The following is a 21,315-nucleotide window of genomic DNA, read 5'->3' as shown; positions in this document are numbered from 1 at the left end:
AAGCACAGAATTGTCTAGAATGTCATTGTATGCTGTATTGTTAAGATTTCCCTTCACTGGAACAAAAAAAAAACACACACACAAAAAACCGCCCCAGATACATTATTCCTCCTCTACCAAACTTTACAGTTGGCACTATTCATTGGGGCAGGTAGCGTTCTCCTAGCATGTGCTAAACCCAGATTTGTCTGTCGGGACTGCCAGATGGTGAAGCGTGATTCATCACTCCAGAAAACGCGTTTCCACTGCTCCTATGACTGCGAGCTTTACACCACTCCAGCTGAAGCATGGCATTGCGTATAGTGATCTTGGGCATGTGTGCGTGCGGCTGCACGGTCATGGAAACCCATTTCAAGAATCTCCCAGCGAACAGTTGTTTTGCTGACATTGCTTCCAGAGGCAGTTTGGAACTCGGTAGTGCTGTGTGCTATGTGCTTCAACGGTCGTGTTCTGTGAGCTTGTTTGACCTACCACTTCGCGGCTGAGCCATTATTGCTCCTAGAGGTGACCCTCCTCTTTACCCAAAATAATAATTAGAACATAAAATGGATAGCAGATAACATGCCTACCATTTACCCTCACTCCTATGACATACCAGAGCTTTCGAAATGCAGTTTTAGAAACTTTCCAAACATTGTAAAGTAGCCACAAGGGTGTGGGCTCACAGACCACTGTGGACAAGGGTAGGGGTGAAAAGATCTCCATTATAATAAAAGTATTGCATGAATCTATCTTCCTTTGTACGGTCTGAGGAAAAATGGCCTTTTATAAACTCCAAGAGTGTGCAAAGCTGTCATCAAGGCAGAGGTTGGCTACTTTAAAACATCTCCAATATAAAATATATTTAGATTTTTTTTTTTACACGGTTTTGGTTATTACATGATTCCATATGTGTTATTTCATCGTTTTGATGTCTTCACTATTATTCTACAATGTAGAAAAAGTCAAAATAAAGAAAAACCCTTGAATGAGTAGGTGTGTCTGGTACAGCTGATGCTCTGAAAGAGCTGCAAAATCTGGATCCCTACAAATCAGCTGGGCTAGACAATCTGGACCCTCTCTTCCTAAAATTATCCGCTGCCATTGTTGCAACCTGGAAAAGAGGCTGCGGTCATCCCCCTCTTCAAAAGGGAAGATACTCTAGACCCAAACTGTTACAGATCTATATCCATCCTGCCCTGCCTTTCTAAAGTCTTTGAAAGCCAAGTGAACAAACAGATCACCAACCATTTCGAATCCCACTGTACCTTCTCCGCTATGCAATCTAGTTTCCGAAAAAGAATAGTGGGGTAGGGTGGTGTTCATTTTATTTTAAATAATTGTGAAGTTAGTGAGTATAGTGTTAGATGCAATGGTATTTATTTAGTCCATTTTTATTTTTCAAGCACAGTATAAGGGAGTACTCCAGCCTAGTAGGTGGCGGTAAGGCAACAAATTCGATGCCAACCGCCGTTAAACCTCATAGAAGAAGAAGTAGAAGACGAGAGGCACAATCAATGCGGAAGATAAGTTTGTGTGTGTCGACGCGGTGTGCGCCGTGGAGTGGGGTTCCCCAAAACACCAGTCAGCACATTGTACCGCCTGAAATATCTCTCTATGCCGGACAGTAGCCTAACCAGAAGAACACCTATTGTAGTATTGGAAAATACACTGAAAGTTGCACTCAAAAATAGTACTGTAATTGAGATAACCACGTTTGACGGTGTGCGGTAAAATTAAATTGTAGCGCCCTACAATTTTGGATTACACGGTGTCGGTTGTGCACACTCCCGCACGTTCATCAGTCGAATGCCGAAGGAGAGGGAGAAGAGGCGAAAGACCTCCAAGGAGGCAGGGCTGTCTGGCGCTGGGATTGGTGAAGGGTTTTGTAAAGAGCGCAGAACAAGCTGCAAAGCATCTGAGAATTGCGATGAACTGTGCCAGATGACAGAAGTTCGGTTGCCTGAGGTTAACGCCGTTCTAGCGCAATCTAGTATGATGGAGGTGCGCGGTGTACCACAGGTGACAATAACCCCAGATGGAGGCTGCTCGCAGGAGATGGAACAGGAGGACTGGGCTGATGTGGACGGTCCTCTGCGACGGAATATGTCAAACTCTTCTATCTCCTCAACCGGTTCCTCCATAGAGTCAGAGGATGACATTCTGAGTGACAACGAGAAAAAGAGCAAGGGAAATATCACATTAGAACATTTGTGTGAACACACGGGAGAAGTGAGTAGACTATTCTTTATTCAATTAAAGTCTTATTGTTATTGGGTCGTTCCACAAAAAGAGTGCCTTTGGGTCCCTTTTCATATTTGAATGAGATTGTGCACCAATATAGAATTTTAAAAGCCTGTTATAGTAAATGAATGAATTGCCCTTTAATAAAGCTGGGTTGAGAAACTTTGTAACCTTTAACATAGACCACATGGAGAATTCAATAAATCAGCTTTTTTTAAATGAAGACTTGTGGCAACAAACAACAAGTGCCAAAATTGTGCATTTTCATTGCATTCCAGGCACCCTCTGTGACTTCTAGGAAGATTTTAACCCACTTAACTCCAAATGTATCCAGGTTTTCACCGTCATGTAGTTAAGCTCAAGTTCTGACAGTTATTTCTGAAGATTATTTTTTATTTCATGTGATTAATTTACATATGTACCTCATTTTAAGGCCAACCCTGTTAAAGCTGCAATATTTACAATTTTGGAGCGACCTGACAAAATTCATTGACAGCAAGTCTAAGAAGCGGTAGCTCTGTTCTATGTGCGCATTTTCTATGGTTCCTGTTCTTAACTTTCGTTTTTGCAGTCTATTACTTTTGTCAACCCTGTTACCCATAGATACAGACTAGAAATGTTTAGTCTACTAGTATATCTCAGATCTGGCAGTCATTTTGATATTATGACTGAGAACTCTGTCCTGTCATAGGGCTAGATTTATTCTTCCCCAATGTACTGTACAGTACCAGTCCAAGGTTTGGACACACCTACTCATTCCAGGGTTTTTCTTAATTGTTTACTATTTTCTACATTGTATAATAATAGTGTAGACATCAAAACTATGAAATAACACACATGGAATCATGTAGAAACCAAAAAAGTGTTAAACAAATCCAAATATATTTGAGATTCTTCAAAGTAGGCTCCCTTTGCCTTGATGACAGCTTTGCACACAAATATATTTCACAGTGGTTTAAATGGTAGAATGATTCTCTACACTATACTTGCTTGTTTTGTCATGTGAACTAGAATTTTAGCAACCAAGAAATGGCGGAACGATTTCTGCATAGTTCATCTTTCATGTATGTGAGCTTTCTGATGAATTTTTCTAAACATCCTTTCCTTAATGTATTAATTCATCTGTTAGAAACCCTTTCATACACAAGACCATTAAGCAACATACAGTACATGTGATACTCGTATAATCAGTTGTTTTTGAGGCTCTTTATAATGTTTTCTCATTTATAGTGCAGTAACGATGAATCGCTGAGTGAAAAACAGGACATTTTCGTATCTAATCAACAGCCAAGTGATCAGTTCGCACTGATCACTTGGGTAATTACAGACACTCTTCGAATGGTTTATTTAGTCTTGATTGGGATCATGTCAGATAGGCCTATCGTTAGCCATCTTAAAGGTAATTTCCTCTTTTGCGGTGCAGAAGTGGAAAGGATTTAGTTTACCCCCCCCCCAATCTTAATTGAGTTAACTTCCTTCATGTCTGATGGACCCTGGTCTGAAGCAGCCATTTTGTTTTAGCCACGTCTTATAGCACATGATACAGGCGCTGCTGTTTGCCTGGCCTACAGTATAATTTAGGAGGGCTGAGGATGGTGTTGTATTTGACTTCAACACACATGATTGATGACTTGCTGTATAAAATAGTGGCACAGTTGTGTTTGTCAGGACAATACAGTAGTTTTAGACCCTCAAACTTAAAAGTAGCCGTGAATACCTAATATGATGATCCAACAAAGTTTCCAAACAATGTCACTTGTGAATGTAAAAACATAATTCAATGTTTGACTTCTAAGACCTCTGTTTCTCTATACCACTGGGTGAAAATTCTGTACGAAGTGAATAATAATCTACTTGTCAGAAGCCATATTTGACTTTGTCTCTGACAAAGGAGATCTGTGCCTCTGTGTAACTCGTCAGAGCTCAGCCATCTCCATAGAAGGCTCTGAGCTGTCAGCTTCCTTTAAACACACTGCATACACATTGCCTGGCCCTGCAGGAAGGGATAGCTGGGCTGTGTAGACTGCACAGTGGTTCACAGTGCTCTCCAACTGGGCCAGGTCAGTATGACAGGCCACTTGAAAGCTCTCATACTCAACCGTTTTATTGATTTTTCCAGTTATTGAAAACAAACAAATGGTCACGGAAAAGGTTCCTCCCCGTTTATGAAAATAGAGATTTCATTACCTCGCTAACCTTTTGAAATGGTAGATGAAGTCTCCAGTCAGCCCCCACACTTACATTACAAGACACCCCCATAGTCTTATGACTTGTGTGCACATTTGAGCCACATTGACATTTAGTTATTGCCCTTTCAACACAGAAAGAAAACGACTACTTTGTACACTAGGTTACCCATTCTGTGTTTTTCCAGTAGGGGAGAGTGAGGTAAGTAGATTTGTATTTTTTTACCCTTTAGCATTACTCCGTCAAGGGAAATATAGTATTCTTTCTAACAAAGATCTCTACATATATTTCAAGATGTTGTGTATCCCTGGAAATAATCAAAGGCCATGGAAAACATAGACAAGCTATCTAACACTTTTAACATAGGCCCTGTTGTTTGCTCATACACCAGCAATAATTCCTTGCATTACGCCTGGGAAGACAACACTTCAATTTGCTCAACTTGCCATTGGCTCAACTTACCCCAAGGCAAACATTTTGACTATATTAGCCCACACAGCTACAGTTGAAGTTAGAAGTTTACATACACTTAGGTTGGAGTCATTAAAACTAGTTTTCAAAAACTCCACAAATTTCTTGTTAACGAACTATAGTTTTGGCAAGTCGGTTAGGACATCTACTTTTTGCATGACTTTGTGCTTTTCGAACAATTGTTTACAGACAGATTATTTCACTTATAATTCACTGTATCATAATTCCATTGGGTCAGAAGTTTACATACACTAAGTTAACTGTGCCTTTAACCAGCTTGGAAAATTTCAGAAAATGATGTCATGGCTTTAGAAGCTTCTGATAGGCTAATTGACATACTTTGACTCAATTGGAGGTGTACCTGTGGATGTATTTCAAGGCCTACCTTCAAACCCAGTGCCTCTTTGCTTGACATCATGGGAAACTCAAAAGAAATCAGCCAAGAACTCCACAAGTCTGGTTCATCCTTGGGAGCAATTTCCAAACGTCTGAAGGTACAATGTTCACCTGTACAAACAATAGTATGCAAGTATAAACACCATGGGACCACGCAGCCATCATACCGCTCAGGAAGGAGACGCGTTCTGTCTCCTAGAGATGAACGTACTTTGGTGCGAAAAGTGCAAATCAATCCCAGAACAACGGCAAAGGACCTTGTGAAGATGCTGGAGGAAACACGTACAAAAGTATCTATATCCACAGTAAAACAAGTCCTATATTGACATAACCTGTAAGGCTGCTCAGCAAGAAAGAAGCCACTGCTCCAAAACCACTATAAAAAAGCCAGACTACAGTTTGCAACTGCACATGGGGACAAACATCATACTTTTTGGAGAAATGTCCTCTGGTCTGATGAAACAAAAAACAGAACTGTTTGGCCATAATGACCATCGTTATGTTTGGAGGAAAAAGGGGGAGGCTTGTAAGCCGAAGAACACCATCCCAACTGTGAAGCATGTGGGTTGTAGCATTATGTTGTGGGGTTGCTTTGCCGCAGGAAGGACTGGTGCACTTCACAAAATAGATGGCATCATGAGGTAGGAAAATTGTGGATATATTGAAGCCACATCTCAATGACATTAGTCAGGAGGTTAAAGCTTGGTCGCAAATGTGTCTTCCAAATGGACAATGACCCCAAGCACACTTCCAAAGCAAAAGGGCTTAACGACAACAAAGTCAAGGTATTGGAGTGTCCATCACAAGCCCTGACCTCAATTTTGCAGAACATTTGTGGGCAGAACTGAAAAAGCATGTGCGAGCAAGGAGGCCTACAAACCTGACTCAGTTACACCAGCTCTGTCAGGAGGAATGGGCCAAAATTCACCCAACTTATAGTGGGAAGCTTGTGGAAGGCTACCCAAAACGTTTGACCCAAATTAAACAATTTAAAGGCAATGCTACCAAATACTAATTGAGTGTATGTAAACTTCTGACCCACTGGGAATGTGATGAAAGAAATAAAAGCTGAAATATATCCTTCACTCTACTATTATTCTGACATTTCACATTCTTAAATAAAGTGGTCATCCTAACTGACTTAAGATGGGGAATTCTTACAAGGATTAAATGTCAGGAATTGTGAAAAACCAAGTTTAAATGTATTTGGCTAAGGTGTATGTAAACTTCTGACTTCAACTGTATAATTATGCTTGTCATGCTAGGTTTAGGACCTCATTTTGAAGCTTATTGAGACCCCCACTGATGTATAGAACATTCTTAAAATGATCTTCTTTGGTATAGATGGAGCTTTCATGATGCTTCTAACACAATACATTTATTTGACTTGGTGACAATCTTTAAAAAATGACCTAACTTGCTTACCACTTTTTCAATGTGGTTTCTTCCTTCACAGACTCCATGAAATGACGTCTTCCTAAATATTTGGTCAAATTATTAATTTTGTGTATGGTTTACCCCTTTGGCTGAACTTACCCCACCCTCCCCTATGACAATTACTTGTAGTGAAAAAGAGGAATGAACATTGTCATCACATCAATTGGCGCTACCAATTTGTAAAAAAATTAAAATAAAAAAAATGGTATGTTAATGATTGCTCATATTTAAATCTGCCAGGTTGAGAAACTGTTGCAAGGAAAATGAACAGCTTGAGTGAATCATTCAGTATTGTCACTCCCTTGTTCCAGTTCTTGTTTGCTGTTATGTCATTTTATAATTGGTCAAGTCAAAGTGTAGTGGGCTTTATTTGCAGCTGATCCCAGGAGCATTATTTTCCATCAGTCTGACAACCACACTAGGCACGGCTTTACATAGAGATGTGTCCCAGAACTCAACAGGAATGTATTAATAAAAGGTTAAAGAAGCAACAATGTTCACAAACATGAAGTGATTGTAGTTTGTGTGAGAGCGTGCCCCCATACGGTCATGGAAATGTTGCAATCTTTTTTTTTTTATTAATTGAAATACCTACTACAATGTTGAAATTCAGACTAGCTTATACATTACATCTATAGAATTGTGTGTAGCCACAAATGAAAGGACTGTGTTCATATCTCCTTGTCTTGACAGATGACATGGCTTTATTAAATACATGTTCATTTAATATGTCACTGTACACTGTTGGCAATGATGTGTTTGCGAGAGAGTTGAAGGCCTGTGTGGAACATATGACACCCACATAGCTGGCTAAACCAACAAAGGGCATTTCATATGCCACATAAACAACACCAGCAAGTGTCACTTGACATTTCAGAGTGCCTGTCTGTGAGTTCTGTTATTTTGATTCCAGTGTATACAATCAATAGAATGAGTTAGTGTTCTTTCACTGCGGCCAATGACTAGGGCTTCACTTCCTTTTACTGCAATCTCAGCATACTGCATTGTGACCTCCGACCTCTGTTTCATTGCTTACCCTAAATTGTCAGTGTCACTGGACTTACAGTGCATTTGGAAAGTATTCAGACCCCTTGACTTTTTCCACGTTTTGTTATTGTGCAGCCTTACTCTAAAATTGATTAAATTGTTGTTTCCCCTCTCAATCTACACCCAATACCGCATGATGACAAAGAATAAAGTTTAGATTTTCTAAATAAAAAAACGGAAATATCATATTTCCATAAGTATTCAGACCCTTTATTCAGTACTTTGTTGAAGCAACAAGTACAGCCTTGAGTCTTCTTGGGTATGATGCTACAAGCTTAGCACACCTGTATTTGGGGATTTTCTCCCACCCTTCTCTGCAGATCCTCTCAAGCTCTGTCAGTTTGGATGGGGAGCGTTGCTGCTCAGCTATTTTCAGGTCTCTCCAGAACCCTCCAGAGGGTTCAAGTCCGGGCTCAGGCTGGGCCACTCAGGACATTCAGAGACTTGTCCCGAAGCCACTCCTGCATTGTCTTGGCTGTGTGCTTAGGGTTGTTGTCCTATTGGAAGGTGAACCTTCACCCCAGTCTGAGGTCCTGAGCGCTCTGGAGTAGGTTTTCATCAAGGATCTCGCTGTACTTTGCTCCGTTCATCTTTCCCTCGATCCTGACTAGTCTCCCAGTCCCTGCCGCTGAAAAAACATCCTCACAGCATGATGCTGCAACCACCATGCTTCACCGTAGGGATGGTGCCAGGTTTCCTCCAGATGTGACGCTTGGCATTCAGGCCAAAGAGTTTCATCAGACTCAATATTTTTTTTCTTCTTACGGTCAGTCTTTAGGTGCCTTTTGTCAAACTCCAAGTGGGCTGTCATGTGCCTTCTACTGAGGAGTGGCTTCCGTCTGGCCACTATATCATAAAGGCCTGTTTGGTGGAGTGCTACAGAGATGTTTGTCCTTTTGGAAGGTTCTCCCATCTCCACAGAGGAACTCTGGAGCTCTGTCCAAGTGACTATTGGGTTCTTGGTCATCTTCCTGGTCAGCTCTAGGAATATTCTTGGTGCTTCCAAACTTCTTCCATTTAAGAATGATTGAGGCCACTGTGTTCTTGGATCTTCGATGGTGCAGACATTTTTTGATACCCTTCCCCAGATCTGTGCCTCGACACAATCCTGTCTCTACGGACAATTCCTTTGACCTCATGGCTGGGTTTTTGCTCTGACATGCACTGTCAACTATGGGACCTTTATATAGACAGGTGTGTGCCTTTCCAAATCATGTCCAATCAATTTAATTTACCACAGGGGGACTCCAATTTCAGTTATAGAAACCTCTCAAGGATGATCAATGGAAACGGGATGCATCTGAGCTCAATTTGGAGTCTCATAGCAAAGGGTATGTATTCTTATGTAGATAAGAATACATTTTTAATATATTTGCAAACATTTCTAAACTCGTTTTTGCTTTGTCATTATGGGGTATTTTGTGTAAATTGGGGGGGGGGATTATTTAATCCTGTTTAGAATAAGGCTGTAATGTGAAAAAGTCAAGGCATCTGAACACTTTCCGAATGCACTGTATCTCAGTACTTTAAAAAAATATATGGTTTTATTTTTATTTATTCAGGGGATCCCTGAAACTAGAGGAGGATTTACCTAAATTGGTCGAGACCAGAGGGACCTTGAGTTAACCATCCCTGCGAATGGGTTTGGTATCTCATTCTTTTGTACTTTAGTAGCACAGTTGGGTAAGTTGGAAGCTTGTGTAGTCGAGCTTTGTAAACAATCTGCTTCCTGCTACTTAGGGAGAGGCAATATCTATTTCTGAAAAATAAGCCCACTTTAAATATTTTTAACTAGCATATAGATTTTTTTTAAACATGAAATCTTTGTCAATCCAAATGCCCAGATATTTATAGGTGGTGACCCGATCAACGGGAGAACCATCGAATGAATAAATATGTAGTCCAGCCCCCATAAATATGTAGTCCAGCCCCCAAAAATATGTAGTCCAGCCCCCCAAATTTTACGAGAATAAGAGAACAACATATATTTAATCTTGCCCGCATTAAGTATACGTTTTAAACCTACCGGAGCATTCTGTAAGGCAACCAGGCCAGATTGTAGCTCTTACACAGCCTGGTTGTCAGTTTGGGCAATGCCATAGATACATGTTTTTATAATGTTCAGCTGTATGCAGACACGTATCTCGAAAACTAGACTGAACACCATTTAGAAATCACACACTGTGTCTTGTCTGACAGATAATTCTCAAACCACACGCAAGAAGCCTGATCCAGGCCTATGTCATTCAACCTTTTGGTATGAGAATGGGATGGTCAACAGTGTTCGGTCTATAAAGAAGGCAGCATAATGATTTTTATAATTGAAGCAATTTAACACATCAGCTGAAATGGTGCCATGTCCAGGTCTTAAACCGGATTGGTGTGGAAATGTTTCCTTTTAGAGTGTAATAAAAGAATGTCTCACCTCTGTGTCATCAAGCCAGTGCTAAGACTGTGTAGCAGTTCTGCTGTGAACATGCTGTGTGACTCACTCAACGTCTCATCACAGATAGAGAACCAAAGTTGTCACGTCTCTGCCTGAATCATCCACATCTCGTTGAACAAGATCTCCATGACTGTCTTAATGCAAATCACATGGAAACAGAAAGCCAGTCAGGTGTGACCATACACAACAGCTGGTAGTGAAATGTGTAAGTTCCACAGAAATGACAATATATAGCAAAGAAACTAATATGTTTGCAGATGAGGCCAAGGTTAGTGTTTCAAGTAATGGGTTAGGGGGTAATGGCTAGGTTTTTATTTATTTAACTAGGCAAGTCGGTTAAGAACAAATTCTTATTTACAATGATGGCCTACCAAAAGGCCTCCTGCGGGGACGGGGGCTGGGGATTCAAAATAAAAATGTGGGATAAAACACACACACACATTACAACAAGAGACAACACTACATAAAAGCGAGACCAAAGACAACACAGCATGGCAGCAGCACAACATGACAACACGGTAGCTGCACAAACATGGTACAAACATTTTTGGACACAGACAACAGCACAAACAGGCAGAAAGGGAGAGGCAACAATGCATCACGTGAAGGATTAAGGTTTAGGGTTGAGCAAGAATGGGGCCATGAAGCTAGGGTTAGAATTTGAGTTGAGCCGCGATAAGGATATGAAGCTACGGTTAGTGACTTAGATACATTGAAGCAAATAACCAAAGTCACAGTGGCCAAGTGATTATGACAGCTGTCCGTCGTATTTGAGTCAAATCATGATCATTATCGTTATACAACTTAATTGACGTCCACCCGACTGGTGAGCGCTGGCTTGAGGAGGACAGTGACTCTGCCTGGTTGATAATGAACCAGATACTCCAACGAGGTAAAGCTGACTGTTACTGTGCTTGGTCTTCTTTCCTCAGAGCATTCCCTGGTGGACGCTAAAGAATATTGTCGTCAACTGGCCTTTTGTTGGCTCCCAGAGAAGAAACCTGTCCTGGGTTCAACTAGCTGGACACAAAGGTAAAGCACAGTCATCATGGTCATGACCCCTCACCGATCAGAGCAGCGTACCACGAACCAATCACTAATGATACATACTGTGCACATTCCACACAAAATAAAGCACACGAGATAGACTACTGTATGCTATTAGTCACACACAACTGCAAATTCCATCTGAAACAATCTTTTTGACCCTAACCAGCTTCAAGACGGGTCACTCAGCCGAGACCACTCTCCTCTCTGTCACGGAGGCACTACCAAAGCTACCAAAGCTGACTCTCTCCTCATCCTCCTAGATCTGTCCGTTGCCTTCAACACTATAAACCGTCAGATCCCCCTCTCCACCCTCTCAGGATCTCCACACTCTTGGTTTGCATCCTACCTGGCTGGCCACTCCTACCAGGTGACGTGGAGAGGATCTCTGCACCATGTCCTCTCACTACTGGTGTCCCCCAGGGCTCCGTCCTATGCCCTCTTCTCTCTATACACCAAGTCACTTGGCTCCGTCTCATCCTCACATGGTCTCTCCTATCACGGATGACACTCAATTACTTTTCTACTTCCCCCTTTTGACACCCAGGTGGCGACAGGCATCTCTGCATGCCAGGCAGACATCTCAGCTTGGATATTGGCCCACCACCTCAAGCTCAACAAGAAGGCCTGCCCGCTCCAAGACCTCTCCATCACGGTTGACTAACTCTATGGTGTCTTCCTCCCAGAATGCAAAGAACCTTGGCGTGATCCTGGACAACACCCTATCGTTCTTTGCAAACATCAAAGCAGTAACTCACTCCTGCAGGTTCATACTCTACAACATCCGTAGAGTACGACCCTAGTACTTCACACAGGAAATGGCTCAGGTCCTAATTCAGGCACTTGTCAACTCCCATCTGGACTGCTGCAACTCGCTGTTGGCTGGGCTCCCTGCTTGTGCCATAAAACCCCTGCAACTTATCCAGATCTCCGCAGCCTGCCTGATGTTCAACCATCCCATGTTCTACCATGTCACCCCGTACCTCCGCACACCCCACTGGCTTCCAGTCGAAGCTCGCATCCATTACAAAATCAAGGTGCTTACCTACGGAGCAACAAAGGGAACTTCTCCTCTACCTAGATCTACTCAAACCCTACACCCAACCCGAGCACTCCGTTCTGCCACCTCTGGTCTCTTGGTCCTCCCACCCTACAGAAGGTCCGCTTCTGCTCAGCCCAGTCCAAGCTCTTCTCTGTCCTGGCACTCAAATGGTGGAATGAGCTTCCACCTGAAGCAAGGACAGCAGAGTCTCTGCCCATCTTCTGACAACAACTAAAAACGTACTACCTCTTAAAAGAGTATCTTAAATACAGTGCCTTCACAAAATATTTATACTCCTTCACTTATTACACATTTGTTGTTACAGCATAAAATGGATTCAATGTATTGTTTCCACTCATCTACATACAATATCCCATAATGACAAAGTGAAAACATGTTTTTAGAAATGTTTGCAAATGTATTAAAAATGAAATGCATAAGTATTCCCACCCCGGACTTAATCCATGTTAGAATCAGCTTTGGTAGTGATTAAAGCTGTAAGTCTTTCTGGGTAAATCTCTAAGAGCTTTGCACACCTGCATTGTACAATTATTTGCACATGATTCTATTTCAAATTCTTCAAGCTCTGTCAAGTTGGTTGTTTATCATTGCTAGACAGCCATTTAAGTCTTACCATAGTTTTGACTTAAATCGACTTGAAAATAAAACCACTCAGGGACATTCAATGTGGTCTTCGTAAGCAACTCCAGTGTATATTTGGCCTTGTGCTTTAGATTATTGTCCTGCTGAAAGGTGAAATTGTCTGGTGGAAAGCAGACTGAACCAGGTTTTCCTCTAGGTGCTTAGCTCTCTTTTGTTTCTTTCTATCCTAAAACAACTCCGTAGTCCTTGCCGATAACGAGCATACCCATAACTTTATGCAGCCAACTCCGTGCTTGAAAATATGATGAGTGGTACTCAGTGATGTGTTGTGTTGGATTTGCCCCAAACATAACACTTTGTATTCAGGGCATGAAGTTCATTACTTTTACACTTTTTTATGTTGCAGTTTTACTTGAGTGCCTTATTGCTGAATATTTTTATTCTTTACAGGCTCCCTTCTTTTCACTGTCATTTTAGGTCAGTAATTGTGGACTAACTACAATGTTGATCCATCCTCAGTTTTCTCCTATCACAGCCATTAAATCTCTGTAACTTTAATCTCTGTAACTGTGTGATGACATTTCAGGGCCTAAGTATTTTCTGTCTTCGTGCTAGACTGCCGCTTGTCCCTGGTACATGTTTCTCCTAACAGTGTTGACTTGTTACTTTCGATTTGTTAGTTCTTCATTGTTCTGTTTTTTTGTCTACTTTTCAGCCTGTTTTTGTCCACTTGCCTTGCATGCTGGACTTTTACAACCTTGCTTTATTAGAGCTTGTTAGCTGTTAGTCTACCTCTGAAAAGGTTCTGCAATCTGTGGTCTGTGCAGTGGCTGTACAGCATTTACTGCTGATACAGACGGTGCAGAAGTCAGCGCAAATTTACTTTTTGCGCTTCACAGAGCTGTTGTCAAATAAAATACAATTATATTGGTCACATACACATGGTTAGCAGATGTTATTGCGAGTGTAGCGACATGCTTGTGCCTCTAGTTCCGACAGTGCAGCAATATCTAACAATTCCACAACGACTACCTAATACACCGAGTTTGTGTTTTATACAGGACCTCCCGTCCCCACCCACCATCAACCAATCATGCCAATACGGAGTCCTCCACATTGTTGAAAAATGTGAGAGGCACACAGCGATGTGGTACGGCGCTTGATTTGGCCTTTGCGTGCCTCTGGCGGCTTTGCAATTGTCACACCCGCCATACAAAGCCTCCAACCATATTTTCGGATCAAGCATAAATTGGATTTGAGTCTGGACTGCGCTGCTGTGACTTCCACCTGCCAGGGTTCTTCCTCTGATCGCCGGCCTGCTGGTTCACTCCTGGCCTCCTATCAGATTACCCTCTGACTCTCGCTGCCGGGTATGGCTTCCGCCTCCCCCTGATTATTTGCCGGTAAGTTCTATGGCAGGGGTCACTGACGATAAAGGCTTACACTCCTTTTTTTGTGTGCAGGTTGCGCTGTTGTTGGTAGTTGCACTTGATTCAGAAGCCCTGCGCAGGCAAAGTGTTCCCATTTTTGAACAATTTATTTTCTCTGAAAAGACAAACTCCGCCTACCAGGCAGTCCGGGAGACCTGTGGTTAAATTGAGTGTGCCTACTGCGCCGGCCAATTTGGATAGCTCAAATCACTTTGTCTACAGCTTCCCCGGCCACAAAGTTTGATGCGAGCCTACATGAGGTTTCATAAGTTTTAAAATCATGACCAGAGAGACTCAAAGAACACATCAAAGAGTATGAGTGAGTTCATGTCTGCTTTTATTCGACACTATTATAAAACGGGCCTCTCCCTACTTCTCCCGCTGCAATGAATGAGTAGCCAAGTCTATCGATAGCCCTGCATATGACTTATTATTAGCAGTTTGTTGTCTTTTTTTTAATAATGAGGACTTTCTCTGGTCATAGGAACAGCATGAATTTGTGCTTGAGACAGATGAATTTCGCCATCAGGTGGAAGACCGTGTCCCCTCTTTCTGCTCAGTCTCACTGGAGGAAAGGAAGGAGAGAGCAGGGACGGTGAGAGGCGGAACCTCTGCTGCTCTCTCCTTCCATCTGCTGATCAAGACAACTGGGAACTCTGGCAAAAATGAGATCTGACTGGGAACAATAGTTTGAACGGTCATTCAACTCAGAATTCCAAGGTGGAAACTCTAGAGCTCCGACTTTCCGTCCTGAAGATCATTGACGTCACGATTTGACCCCCCCGGGTCCCAGTTGTCATAAAAGCACCATTACCATTGGATGCAGGTACCATCAGTCCAGGAACAAAGCTAATAATTTCAATTTATGCTCAGCTGTTCCTTGCAAGTGCTACACCAACAGATCTAATTGTTATCAAATCTCAAGTTTTGAAATATAATCTGGTCTGAGAATAATATTGGCAAGCTAGGCCCACAGCCAATATGCTTTAGGTTTGGGCCTAGTGCACAAACCTCATTCCTACAGAACTGTTTTTATTAGGTTAATGTTACATTTTAAGTCCTGTTTAGAAAATATTATAAGCGGTAGAACTCTGCATGCTTTTTGACTGCAGAAGTGGTCTTGACTCCGAAAAGGTTGGTGACCACTTCGCTACGGCCTCTCCCCTGAAGCGCCTCTTTCCTTGGCTCTGGTAACCCAGCCTCGAGTCTTTTGCCATTGTGTGGGCCCCAGTCGTCAATTTCATTGAGTAGGCCTCTGCTCTCTGCTTTTTCCTCTGCTGGCAAAGGTTTCGTTTTTGACTGTGGGTTATAGTGCTAGCTGGTTTAGAGTAGGCTAGTAGGGCTTTGGCTTGCTGCTTTGCCGACCATGCTGGTTTCCTTCCTCTACGGCAACTGAGTTAGGAAGGACACCTGTATCTTTGTAGTGATTGCTGGGTGTAATTACACAAGGTGTAATTCATCACTTTTTCATGCTTAAAGAAATATTCAATGTCTGCATTTTTGTGGTCCTGTATGGCTCAGTTGATAGAGCATGGAGCTTGTGACGCCAGGATTGTGAGTTCAATTCCCGTGTATGCATGATTGTTATTCACTTTGGATAAAAGCGTCTGCTAAATGAATGATTAATTATTATATACAAAAAAAGACCAATAGGTGCCCTTCTCTGTTTGAAGTCCACTGCTCGACTGAGGGACTTTACAATTATCCGTATGTGTGTGTGGGGTACAGAGATGAGGTAGTCTTTCAAAAATCATGTTAAACACTATTATTGTGCACAGAGTGAGTCCATGCAACTTATAATATGACTTGTTAAGCAAATCTTCACTCCTGAATTTATTTAGGTTTGCTATAACAAAGGGGTTGAATACTTATTGACTAAAGACATTTCAGCATTCATTTTAAATGAATTTGTACAAATTTCTAAAAACATAATTCCACTTTGACATTACGGGGTTATTGTTTGTAGATTGTGTCACTCTCATTTTAATACATTTTTAAATTTAGGCTGTAACACAAAAATGTGGAAAAAGTCTAGGGGTGTGAATAAGTTGCTAAGTCATATGTCTTATTCCCCCCCCCCCCTAAAATGTCAATATAAACTGTCAGTCATGAGTGGTTTGCTGTGGAATGTCAGTGTGTCTGTGCTGCTCTTTTCCAGGTAATTTCAAAGCTGGCGGCAAAGGCACCATTCTGAAGAAGTTCTCAGAGAATGAGAAGCTGTGCTTTGAGAGATTGCAGGGTGATGTGCTCCAGGGCTTTGTGCCAGGATACAATGGGGTGGTGGAGAGGGATGGGGAGCCCTTCCTACATATGACTGATCTACTGGTCAACTTTGATGAACCCAGTGTTATGGACTGCAAGATGGGAGTGAGGTAAGGTAGCAGCAGTAGGTCTGTTCCATAATAATGTGCAGAATACTACATGTCTGGCCCTTTAGGAGGGTTGGGTGAAAGGAGGTATTAAGCAATGTTGAGAAAATGGCAAACGAGTCACGGTTGGAGTAATATAATTTAGCAGTATCAGAGAGCATTTTCCATCTTACACTTCAGTGCTCCTGATAGCAGAACATACACACTGTAAACTTGTTTATTTTTCTCTTGATTAAAAAAAAAAAACTGTTTCTGTGAGGATTTCCTGCCACAGTTGGTGGGGGTGTCATGTCACACAGAGGCCCTCACGTTTCCTGTACATAGACAAAGAACCACGTACAAACGCACACACGGGGGGTTGCAGGCACAGGTTTCCCCTGGAGACTCCCTTCTGACAAACATACAATCCAATTCATTGCCCAAGCTCTCTCACTGTCAGCTAACACACCCTGTCACACAGTTAAACTAACAATCAGGCTGTGTACCCTGGAGTCTCCTCCTGACTTCCTCCTTTTATACAGAGGAAGTTCCATTAGCAGAATGAAACTGACCTTCATACATTGACTTTGCTTCTCTTTTTGTCCACCAAGTAAGACTTTGCATGCCGTTGTCTGTAGTGCCACCACACCAACGCCACTCATCATAGACGACAAGACAATGACAAGTCACTTAGCTGTGAGGATTGTAAACCGTGTCATACGCCACTCGGTGTGTCTCGTTCTGTTTTTTTCCTCTCAGGACGTATCTGGAGGAGGAGCTGGTGCGAGCGCGGGAGCGGCCTAAGCTCCGTAGGGATCTGTATGACAAGATGCTGGAGGTGGACAGTGAGGCCCCCAGCCCACAGGAGCACCTCCAGAGGGCCGTCACCAAACTCTGCTACATGCAGTGGAGAGAGACCCTCAGCTCCACACACACCCTGGGGTTCCGCATCGAGGGCATCAAGGCAAGTACCAGTGTGTCAACATAAAAGAAGGAATTTGGTCAGTTTTCACTCAAAACGCCACCATAGAGATCCTTTCCCATTTAAACCAGAAAAGGTTTTTCTTGCCCCCCCCCGTCCCCATTAACCAATTTTTAATGGTTAATGTTGCTCATGAGTTTTTTTATTTGTAGTTCACTACATATTCAATTGAGTCATGTTGTCTGTTCCTTCTCACAGAAAGCTGACGGTACATGTCATACGGATTTCAAGAAGACCCGGTCTAAGGCGGATGTCACACAGGTCTTCAGGGACTTTTCCGGAGGCAATACAAACATCGTAGTAGGTTGACGGCAACGAGTCCTACCTGTTATGGTGTTACAGCCGCATTCATTTGCATGTTCTGCTGATTCATAGACAAATGGAGACATACCTTGTCTCATGTAAAGGCCATACTTGAACAGTCAAACAAATTGGTTTACCTGTCTCGTGTAAGATCACATGAAAAGTAATACACACATTGGTAAATATTTGGATAGGATGAGAAACCCACATGGCAATATGCACTATAGTAGATCCTGTTGGAACGACAGATGGCAAATGGAATTGAGCTACCTGTACACATAACCTCTTCATTTAATGGATTTATCAAGGGAGGCTCCAAAGTCTCAACTCTACAGCCAGAATTATCACATTGCCCCCTATTCTCTCCCTCTCATACAGAATTCATACCTCAGCAAACTAGCAAAAATTCAACAAGCCCTGAAGTCATCTGAATTCTTCAAGAGACATGAGGTGAATAGAGGAGCTTTAGTTCATCAGCACGTGTTTTCTATTGAAATTTGTTCATCACATTTTACAGTCGTGGCCAAAAGTTTTGAGAATGACACAAATATTAATTTTCAAAGTCTGCTGCCTCAGTTTGTATGATGGCAATCTGCATATACCCCAGAATGTTATGAAGAGTGATCAGATGAATTGCAAAGTCCCTCTTTGCCATGCAAATGAACTGAATCCCCCAAAAACATTTCCACTGCATTTCAGCCCTGACACAAAAGGACCAGCTGACATCATGTCAGTGATTCTCTAGTTAACACAGGTGTGAGTGTTGACAAGGACGAGGCTGGAGATCACTCTGTCATGATTGAGTTTGAATAACAGAATGGAAGCTTCAAAAGGAGGGTGGTGTATTGAATCATTGTTCTTCCTCTGTCAACCATGGTTACCTGCAAGGAAACACGTACCGTCACCATTGCTTTGCACAAAAAGGGCTTCACAGGCAGGGATATTGCTGCCAGTAAGATTTCACCCTAAATCAACCATTTATCGGATCATCATGAAATTCAAGGAGAGTGGTTCAATTGTTGTGAAGAAGGCTTCAGGGCACCCAAGAAAGTCCAGCAAGCGCCAGGACCGTCTCCTAAAGTTGATTCAGCAGCGGGATTGGGGCACCACCAGTACAGAGCTTGCTCAGGAATGGCAGCAGGCAGGTGTGAGTGCATCTGCACACACAGTGAGGCGAAGACTTTTGGAGGATGGCCTGGTGTCAAGAAGGGCAGCAAAGAAGACACTTCTCTCCAGGAAAAACATCAGGGACAGACTGATATTCTGCAAAAGGTACAGGGATTGGACTGCTGAGGACTGGGGAAAAGTCATTTTCTCTGATGAATCCCCTTTCCGATTGTTTGGGGCATCCGGAAAAAACCTTGTCCGGAGAAGACAAGGTGAGCGCTACCATCAGTCCTGTGTCATGCCAATAGTAAAGCATCCTGAGACCATTCATGTGTGGGGTAGCTTCTCAGCCAAGGGAGTGGACTCACTCACAATTTTGCCTAAGAACACAGCCATGAATTAAGAATGGTACCAACACATCCTCTGAGAGCAACTTCTCCCAACCATCCAGGAACAGTTTGGTGGTGAACAATGCCTTTTCCAGCATAATGGAGCACCTTGCCATAAGGCAAAAGTGATAACTAAGTGGCTCGGGGAACAAAACATTGATATTTTGGGTCCGTGGCCAGAACTCCCCAGACCTTAATCCCATTGAGAACTTGTGGTCAATCCTCAAGAGGCAGGTGGACAAACAAAACCCCACCAATTCTGACAAACTCCAAGCATTGATTATGCAAGAATGGGCTGCCATCAGTCAGGCCCAGAAGTTAATTGGCATCATGCCAGGGCAGATTGCAGAGGTCTTGAAAAAGAAGGGTCAACGCTGCAAATATTGACTCTTTGCATCAACTTTATGTAATTGTCAATAAAAGCCTTTGACACTTGTGAAATGCTTGTAATTATACTTAAGTATTCCATAGTAACATCTGACAAATCTCTAAAGACACTGAAGCAGCAAAGTTTGTAGAAATTAATATTTGTGTCATTCTCAACTTTTGGCCACAACTGTATATATTAAACACATCGAAGAGCTTTTGTGAGGCATACCAGTGAACAATATCAATGATTATATTGTAATGAGTACTAGTCTTTTTCTCCAAGGTGATTGGGAGCTCCCTCCTCTTCATCCACGACCACACTGAGCGAGCTGAGGTTTGGCTCATTGACTTTGGTAAGACCACAGGGTTACCTGAAGGACAGACTCTGGACCACTGCATACCCTGGCAGGAGGGCAACCGAGAGGACGGATACATGTTGGGACTGGACAACCTGATGAGGACACTGGGCTCTTTGACCAATGAAGGCAATAGTGAAGGAACTAGTCAATTGACTAGTGAGTGAACTAGTGAGTGCCTCTTAGCTATGGCCACCCGGAAGGGAGATGGATTTTACATCATTCTAGCAGTTAGAGGACCCTGGGCGGTATTCTACAGTCTCTCAAGGGTCCTCTGTCAGAAAGTATACCTACTGTATGAATCACACTTACAGCTTTACCTACCTACTGTATTCAGCACAACCAATTGTATCGCTGAGTAAGTATTGTTGTAAGTAATACAGTATTGTTGAAGCTATTGCAGCATGGAGGTAAGAGGAAGGTTTATTTTTAGCATATCTGCCTGTTGAACTAATGAATATACAGAAACTTGGTATTGTAAAGCCTGTACATTCTAGAAAAGGCATTACATTATTGCTTACGTAAGGGACAGTATTGCATAGAAATCTAACACGCTCCATATTCCAAGGTATCATTAGATATGATTGATTGAAGTATTTGATAATCAAGCATGTCTTTTTTGGTTTCAAACGTTATCTAAGACATTGGGCATACTTTATTCTAATACAGTTACACACAGCAGTTTGTATTTAGGATCATATCATGGTGAAAGATGAATTTAAAATGAGTCTTTCTAGTAATTGTATTTTGATAGTCCATGAGACTAACCTCAGAAAAACGCTATTGCCTTGCGTGAATGGGTTAGCAATGGTTGTGTATTGGGATTTCATATGTTAAAGTAAACATCTGTAATGCTGTATTATAAAACACATTAAATAGTTCATTTGTTTGGGGCAGAGAGATACAAGTTTATAGTGTTTGTTCTTCTGTGTAGAGGCCCATAACTTTGGTTATGAAACCAATGTCTGCGGAAATTTTGAAAAAACGTTTTCAGACTGTTTTATAATTTTTTATTTTGGTTGGGGAAGATTGTATTATACCAGGTAGAGTCAGGTGAAGGGGGGTTTCTTCACTGTAATTAATATATAGGCTTCAAGGCTTGTCCACAAAGTGTCACTGTGTTTGACTGTAG

The 21,315-nt window shown here is 42.2% G+C and overlaps 1 protein-coding gene across 2 annotated transcripts; it reads left to right on the top strand.

Moving 5' to 3' along the window:
- The first annotated feature begins 1,495 nt into the window (after positions 1-1,495).
- LOC115138359 (inositol-trisphosphate 3-kinase A-like) lies at positions 1,496-21,090 on the top strand. Of its 2 annotated transcripts, none has more exons than XM_029675146.2 (7): positions 1,496-2,211; positions 11,140-11,239; positions 16,488-16,701; positions 17,437-17,641; positions 17,858-17,959; positions 18,341-18,412; positions 20,097-20,183. In XM_029675146.2, the coding sequence occupies exons 1-7, from the start codon at positions 1,789-1,791 to the stop codon at positions 20,112-20,114; spliced, it is 1,134 nt and encodes a 377-aa protein (XP_029531006.1). In that variant the 5' UTR covers positions 1,496-1,788; the 3' UTR covers positions 20,115-20,183. The 2 variants fall into 2 exon arrangements, with proteins under 2 accessions (XP_029531006.1, XP_029531005.1); XM_029675145.2 differs by having other exon boundaries at positions 1,498-2,211; positions 20,111-21,090.
- The last annotated feature ends 225 nt before the right edge of the window (positions 21,091-21,315 follow it).

Source organism: Oncorhynchus nerka, linkage group LG12 (genome assembly GCF_034236695.1).
Source record: "Oncorhynchus nerka isolate Pitt River linkage group LG12, Oner_Uvic_2.0, whole genome shotgun sequence".
NCBI lineage: Eukaryota > Metazoa > Chordata > Actinopteri > Salmoniformes > Salmonidae > Oncorhynchus > Oncorhynchus nerka.
Note: the sequence above shows the minus strand (reverse complement) of the source record. Positions and strands in the feature narration are given on the sequence as shown.

Excerpts from the sequence above, each read along its gene's own strand:
- LOC115138359 (XM_029675145.2), top strand. The coding sequence starts at position 1,789 with ATGCCGAAGGAGAGGGAGAAGAGGCGAAAGACCTCCAAGGAGGCAGGG. Across the intron at positions 2,212-11,139 it reads TGTGTGAACACACGGGAGAA|AGCATTCCCTGGTGGACGCT; the intron begins GTGAGTAGACTA and ends TTCTTTCCTCAG. Across the intron at positions 17,642-17,857 it reads TCCGCATCGAGGGCATCAAG|AAAGCTGACGGTACATGTCA; the intron begins GCAAGTACCAGT and ends TCCTTCTCACAG.